Source organism: Penaeus japonicus, unplaced genomic scaffold (assembly GCF_977035675.1).
Source record: "Penaeus japonicus unplaced genomic scaffold, GWHDUDI00000001_assembly GWHDUDI00000008, whole genome shotgun sequence".
Lineage (NCBI taxonomy): Eukaryota > Metazoa > Arthropoda > Malacostraca > Decapoda > Penaeidae > Penaeus > Penaeus japonicus.
In genome coordinates this window covers 37,688,342-37,695,841 of record NW_028234410.1, presented here as the reverse complement: position 1 = coordinate 37,695,841, position 7,500 = coordinate 37,688,342, and the positions used below count along the sequence as shown (strand labels likewise).

The window sequence follows — 7,500 nt, the reverse complement described above, 5'->3', positions numbered from 1 at the left end:
TCATTATCATATTTATTACTATCATTCATACCCCTATTACACTAATTAACTCTCTGTCTCCTAACCCTCCTTATCATCTCAATCCGTCATGTCATCAGTCCCTTCACAGTCGCCATGAGATGACATGCGAACCTCATTACCGTCATGCGACCTAGTGCCATGAGCCTAGTGCCATGAGTGCCAAGTTGCCACTAATGGCGGAGAAGGTGATGATGGCGGACATTAGTGTGTTCTCTGCTCTCTTTCTCTCTCTTTCTCTTTCGCTCTCTCCCTCTTTATCTTTCTTTCTGTTTCTTTCTCTCTTTCTCTCTCTTTCTCTCTTTCTCTTTCGCTCTCTCTCTCTTACTCTGTCTCTCTCTCTCCCTCTCCCCTCCCCCTCCCCCTCCCTTCGCTTTGTCACCATTAGTAATTGTAAAGATAGAGATGATAGTGTTGGTGATGATGATGAAGATGGTGGTGGTGATGATAATGATGGTGTTGATTGTGAAGCGAATGCTACTAGCGATGATGAGAATGGTGATGATGTGATGATGATTATGGTGATGATGGTTATGATGACGATAATGGTAATGAAAAGGATGAGGAAGATGAAAGGTGATAGATGATGATGATGATGATGATGATGATGATGTATGGGAAAACGAAACCAAACAAAAAAGTTGGATGGTCAGGGCTATGTGGAAGAAGACAAGGGAAAATGGGATAGCCTAGGTCTACCGAGAATGAAAATAGGCCGAAAAATAACGTTAGGAAACCTTACTCATATATCTGTATTTACTTTTTTTTTGTCATATATACATTTATATGTTTATTTAGTTATCTATTTACTCGGTGATCTATTCAGTTAATTGTATATATATGTATATATATATATATATATGTATATTTACTTATTTCTTTCTTGGTTTCCTCATTTACTTACTCACTCGTTTATTTGTGAGTTTACTTACTCATTCATTCATTAATTTCTTTGTTTACTCATTTAACAACTCAGTCTTTATATATGATTCACTTTTGTCTCATCTGTTTACTCACTGACTCACTTAACAATTCACACATACATTAAATAAGGATAAAAGCCATACAATTTGACCTCTTGACCTCTCACGCCCCAAAGGTCAAGGCGCCACAGTATAGGTGTGTGTGTGGGCGGGGTCGTGGGCGGGGTCATCGGGCCGTTAATCACACGAGGGCGGCCTGAATGCAGAGATAGCAATAAATAAAGCCATAAAGCAATAAAAAGCTGAGCGACATTAGTTTTCTAGATGGGGGTAGGGGGTATGGGGGGGTAGGGGTATGGGGAGGTAGGGGTGGATGGGGGATTGGGGGGTGGGAGAGTGGTGGGTGGGGGGGTGGGGGTGCCTTTGGAGAGGGTGGGGGGGGTAAGGGATGGTAGGTGGTATGGGGGTAGGGAAGGGGGAGGGGGTCAGTTAGGTTTGTTTTGGTGATGTAGAGGAAGGAGGGGGGGTCATAGTGTGTGTGAGGGGGGAAGGGGGATTTGCGATAAATATTAACGGTAGACCTACGCTCGCCGGGTGATAAGGGAACCTGACTCACGGTCCTTTAGAATTATTATTATTTTTTTTTTCGTTTTATCTCTTTTTATTATGATTCTCTCTTTTCTCATTATTCCTCTCTCTTTCTCTCTCTCTCTCTCTCCCTCTCCCTCTCCCTCTCTCTCTCTCTCTCTCTCTCTCTCTCCCTCTCCCTCTCCCTCTCCCTCTCCCTCTCTCTCTCTCTCTCTCTCTCTCTCTCTCTCTCTCTCTCTCTCTCTCTCTCTCCTCCTCCTTCTCTCTCTCTCTCTCTCTCTCTCTCTCTCTCTCTCTCTCTCTCTCTCTCTCTCTCTCTCTCTCTCTCTCTCTCTCTCTCTCACTCTGGTCATATGCATATCAATACATTTTTATCTCAATATTTATTTCTTGCGCTCCGTTGCATCTCATCGTGTGTTATACATTCCATCGGCAAATTATGATAACTGTTAACGCGGCCAGTCGACCAAGCTCTCTCCCAGAACTTATTTTTTTTTTTTTTTTTTAGAAAATAAATCTTATTGCCGCTTTGTCAGAGATATTTATGTATTTAATTTTATTTATTTTTCTTGTTCGATTGTTTTCCTTTTCTCTCTCTCTCTCTCTCTCTCTCTCTCTCTCTCTCACCCGTATTGGCAAACGGTGCTTCGGTGCTTCGGTGTGTTGTTGCTCGAGCTAACGTGATGAACGAGGCTGGATCGAGACAGGTTATAATAGACCTTCTGAAATATGGCTTGCTTTTGAGCTTGGCGGGGGGGCGTTTAAGGCGATTCTCTTCCAGGTCAAGCGGAAGGCCCCGCGAAATGGAAAACTTGATTTTTCTTTTTCTTTTTTCTTTTCTTTTTTCGTTTTTTGCCCAGACGCGTCGGAGTGAGAAAGTTGGGTTTCGGGGGAAGGGGGAAGGGGGAAGGGGGGAGGGGGGAGGATTAGTGGCTGGCGGGCCTTAAGGAGATGGGGGAGAAGGGGGGAAGTTAGGTCTTTTAACGGAGGAAGGGGAGGAGTTTGAGAAGAAGGGAAGGGGGGGAGGGAGGAGGGAGGGAGTTGAAAAGCAAAACGAGAAGGGGAAAATGGTAAGAGGGATGGTAAGAGGGGGGGAGGGGGAGTCAATCCGGCTTTCCTTCTCTCGTGGTCGTCATCAAGGTCGTACTAGTGAGCGGGACAGCGAAGGAGAGCAGAGTACAGTGCTAGAAGGGGGGTCGGCGGAGTGTGTCAGAGCTACAGTGTCGGATCAGCCGCCGCAGGGGACGGACGGACGGTCGGTCAGTGTTCCTCCGGATGTCGTTCGAGTGCCGAGAAGTTCAGCATTTCGGGTCTTTTGGACTTCGGAAAATTTTGGTGTTTTCGGATTTTTTTTGGACTTCGTATTTTTTTTTTTTTTTGCGTTTTTGAATTTTCGGACTTTGAAATTTTTTGCGTTTTTCGAATTTGAACTTTTTTTTTTTTTTGATATTTGTGTATTTGAACTTTTTGGATATCTATCACTCTTTCCCTGTGAAAAAAGGGACATCATTCGTCATCAAGATCCAAGTGGAAGGCAGTGGCCATGTTACGACGACTTTGATGTCTGCGTGATGTGGTGTTTCCTCCGAGTGTTGGAGAATGAAGCGTGGGCGATAGGGATGTCTTACGGCTTCTTATGGTACTCCTTGACCGCTTCTTGCCTCCCTTCCTGTTTCTCGCTCGCTTGCACATGGCTAACGGCGACAGTATCTTTCGATTTACGTATTTTCGCTCTTCTCTCTCTCTCTCTCTGTCTTCTTCTTTTTTTGTATTTTTATCATTCTTGAAATTCTCGACTCCTTGAAAAGTGTCGCGTTCTCGGAAGTGGCGTGACTGGGAGGACCAGCGCCGCAGCAGCAGCAGCAGATGCGATCTCCAGCTTTATAACACCGAGCGGCGTCACCGTCGATCGCGCCCAACCACTTCCGTAGCGTTTCCCCGCCCGCCGGCTCGCGAGCCTCGGAAAATCAACACGGGCGAACATTCCGGGGAAGAAGAGGGAGAAAAAAAAAAGCGCAGAGGCGGCGGCGTCCGGTACGATATAGCGCCGGCGGAGAGTCCCTCAAGCGTAGAACGACGGCGGGACGCGCGCCGGAGACGTGTAGGATCTCGTTCTACTCCTCCTCCTCCTCTTCCTTCCTACTTTCTTCATCCTCCTCGTTCTTCCTTCGGTTTGCTGCTACTCCCCCTCCTCCTCCTCCTCCTTCTCCTCCTCCTGATATTACTACTACTACTGACACCATACAACTATTACTACAACTACCTACTTGACGACTTCTTCAGCTCCTCCTTCTACTACTACTATCATAATTTTTATCATTATCATCATTACTACTATTACTTCTACTTCCACTACAACTACTCCTACTACTACTTGCGTCCTCCATCCTTCCCTCCAAATCCTTCGCCTGCTTTGCCATCCGATCAACATATTTATTTTACGTGGCGTCGTCCTTGGCCTCGCCGTGCGCCCTTCTTTTGTTTTGTTGTGTTCTCGTGTGTTTTGTTTCCTCGCTTATTGAATGTGTGTCGTATCCGCAGATAACCCCATGAAGGAAAGTGACTAGAACTAAGAGAGAAGAAGAAGAAAAGGAAATTTTTAAAAAAGGAGTTTGATCATCTGAATCGAAAGCTAACATTGAATCGATTTGAAAAAAACGATAAAAACGAAAGACCGGAAAAAAAGAGAAAAAGAGAAAATAGTTCGAAAGCCGCGACGGACACGATGCCCTGATCTCCTCTCGACGGAGTCTCGCTGCCCATCGACGATTTCGTGGGCGTTCTCACCTCAACCACGCCCACTTACACTTCCCCCAAACGCCCACACTGACATCACACCCACAATAACACATTCATTCACCCTCAAATTACACTCTCCAATCTTTACTCTTTCGAACACCGCGTCCAGACGTCCAGACAATACGAACAAATAACAAAAAGAGAATCTGAATAGAAAAAAGAAACGGAAAATAGAAAAACAAACAAATAGAAAAAAAGAAACATCGAGAAGCCAAGATCGAAAAGCGAAACGAGAGACGCGCGCGTCGTTTGCCCGTCCTTCTAAGTGCCTCCAGGACTCCCCCCACCCCCCCGAGCGCGATCCTACGGGGCGAGTCCTCGTAGGGACCGGCCTGCAGTGAAGGATGTTGTCGTCCTGCTGGTTCACGACTCCCTTCACCGGATGCTTCAGCACGGCCGTCAAAGGTAAGCGTAGGGGAGGGGAAGGAAGGGGGAAGGGTAGGGGGTGAGGGGGAGGGAAGGGGGTTGGGATGCTGGGAGGAGAGATCGGGGGGAGGGGGGGAGGGGTGGCAGGTGTGGGGTGGTAAAAACACGCACAGGCATACGCGCGCATGCACGCACGCGCGCGCGCGCACACACACACACACTAGCAAGGAATAACTGCTTAGTAAGTTCATATATGATTTCTAAATCAGGTTCGTTTTTTTGCTGTTGTTTTTTTACTTTAGAAATATTGATAAATCCACTTTTGCATCACGCATATATAAACTACAATAATGTAAAAAGTTTTGATATTTCTTCCACCAAAGCTAAGATAAATCGTAGTCGAATCTTTAGATAGATAAACGGAATAAATCATATAATTTTTCGGGGAAAAAATAATTCGGTTTTAGAGCAATTTAAGCGAAAAATTCAAGTCTTGCTCAATAGCGACCGATGCCCCGTTCCTTCGTTCTTACTTCGTCGAGGGTTTTTGAACTTCACTTGAACTTCACTTGAACTTCACTTGAACTTCACTTGAACTTGGCTTTCTATTGCTGAAGAATTGGAATGAGAATCGTGAGGTCTGGAATTACTGGGGATTTTTTTTTTTTTTTTTTTTGTACTTTTTTTTTGTTCTATTTTTAATGCGGTTTGAAAGGGACTTGATTTTTTTATTTCGTTTCATGATTCTGTGTTTTATTTGTCTTAGAATTTCTTTTTTTTTTTTTTCTTTTATGAATGTTGTTTTAAAGGATTCTCGTTCTTTTTGTTAAGATACATAATATACATAAATTTATATATATGTATATATATACACATATATGTAAATATATGTATATATACATACATACATACATACATACATACAAACATATAAACATACATACATATTTATGCACACACACACACACACACACACACACACACACACACACACACACACACACACACACACACATACACACACACACACACACGCACACACACATATGTATATACAAATATATATATATATATATTCCGTTACATTTCGTGCATATCCAAAAGTCATCGTTCAGTTATTCGAAATAAAATGAGACTGAGAATCCGAATACATTTCTTTTCCATTTTTTTGCCTTGTTTATTAGTTTAACTTTTCCTTTTTTTGTCTTCCATCCATTTCCGATTACATGAAACACCAGTTGCCGATAAAGTATCCTTTTGCGGCCGTTGAAAAAAGGTCATGTGAAAGAAATGACACACAATAACGATTCCGATAACTGATATGAACTGTTAAAAAAAGGGAAATTCATGAAAAATTAAAATCTATATCAAATTCAAAAGAACAAACACAGGTGGAAGAACAATTTATTTGTCAACCTCTTTTCAACCCCGTTATTGCTCTCCCTCAATCCCCTCCTTCTAACCCCCATTCTCCCCCACCCCCTCCCTCTTACCCCCATTCTCCCCCACCCCCTCCCTCTTACCCCCATTCTCCCCCACCCCCTCCCTCTTACCCCCATTCTCCCCCACCCCCTCCCTCTTACCCCCATTCTCCCCCACCCCCTCCCTCTTACCCCACCACCCCCTCCTCTTACCCCATTCTCCCCCCTCTCTTACCATTTCCCCCACCCCTCTCCCCCAACCCACCTTCCTATCAGCCCCCCCCCCCACCCCTACCGTCCCACCAGCCTATCCTCCGGGGCGGAGGATGAATCCTTTGCTATCCGCTGGATAAGGGATGTCTCTCGAGGTTCATCCTTTGGACAGGGACTCTCTTGGGGATAGGGTAGGGGGAGGGGAGGTACAAGGGATGGGGGAAGGATGGGGAAAGGAGGGGAGGGTGTGTGTGGATGGGGTAAGGGAAGGGAGGGGGGGAGGGTGGTGAGTCACGCTGGGTTTTAAAGAGCTTGAAGGGAATGAGTCGAAAGAAATGCTGGGTGTTATGTGGTCATTCAGTTATCTAAACGGTCGAAATGCATATATATATATATATATATATATATATATATATATATATATATATATATATAGAGAGAGAGAGAGAGAGAGAGAGAGAGAGAGAGGCAGAGATAGAGACAGAGACAGAGACAGAGACAGAGGCAGACAGGCAGAAACAGAGAGAGACAGAGACAGACAGAGAGAGACAGAGACAGAGACATAGACATAGACAGAGACAGAGACAGAAACAGAGAGAGACAGAGAGAGACAGAGAGAGAGGAGGGGGGCAGAGAGACAGATAGCTATGTAAATAGATGTAGATGTATTGTTTTATTTCGGCTCCACCTAGTTGCAGGTAACGTCCAGATAGAAGTCAGCTAAAGATATCATTTCATTCATCCATTCCCTCACTCACGCCTTCGTCCACACATAGTAGTAAGTTAAACTACAACCCGGTTACAAATCCCCATAGTAAAAACGGACCTTCACCAAAAAGAAGAGAAAAAAAAAGAGAAAAAATAATTGGAACTCGTTATATGAATCCTTACACATTATAAACCGTATCGTAAGATCCGTGCCGTAGGGTAGTAGGCAGGAAAACCGTAGTCAAACGTTCGAGCAGGGGGAATGGCAGAGGTGACGGCAGATGCGAGATCGACCACCGGCAGAGGGAGGGCGCCAGGGAGAGGGGGGGTGGGGGTAAATGTGGGAGGGGGGGTAAGGACGGGGGAGAGGGGGGTTTACGTGGAAGCTGTGGAGGAGAGTGTCTACTTTAACAAGGCCTGGCTGTAGCGGTGCTAGGCCTCACACACACACACACCCACATATA

At 45.0% G+C, this 7,500-nt stretch overlaps 1 protein-coding gene across 34 annotated transcripts in view; it reads left to right on the top strand.

The window, feature by feature from the left end:
* LOC122252270 (uncharacterized) overlaps positions 1–7,500 on the top strand; it is a 347,686-nt gene that overhangs the window by 207,753 nt on the left and 132,433 nt on the right. For 24 of the 34 annotated variants that reach the window (XM_086539364.1, XM_086539357.1, XM_086539353.1 and 21 more), the window contains exon 2: positions 4,071–4,733. The exons of 8 other annotated variants lie outside the window; for them this stretch is intronic. In XM_086539364.1, coding sequence (XP_086395490.1) covers positions 4,673–4,733 — 61 coding nt within the window. In that variant the 5' untranslated portion in view covers positions 4,071–4,672. Of the gene's footprint in view, positions 1–2,766; positions 2,789–3,609; positions 3,631–4,070; positions 4,734–7,500 lie in introns of those variants that run through there. 2 more of the 34 variants (XM_043014753.2, XM_086539348.1) reach the window with 2 other exon arrangements.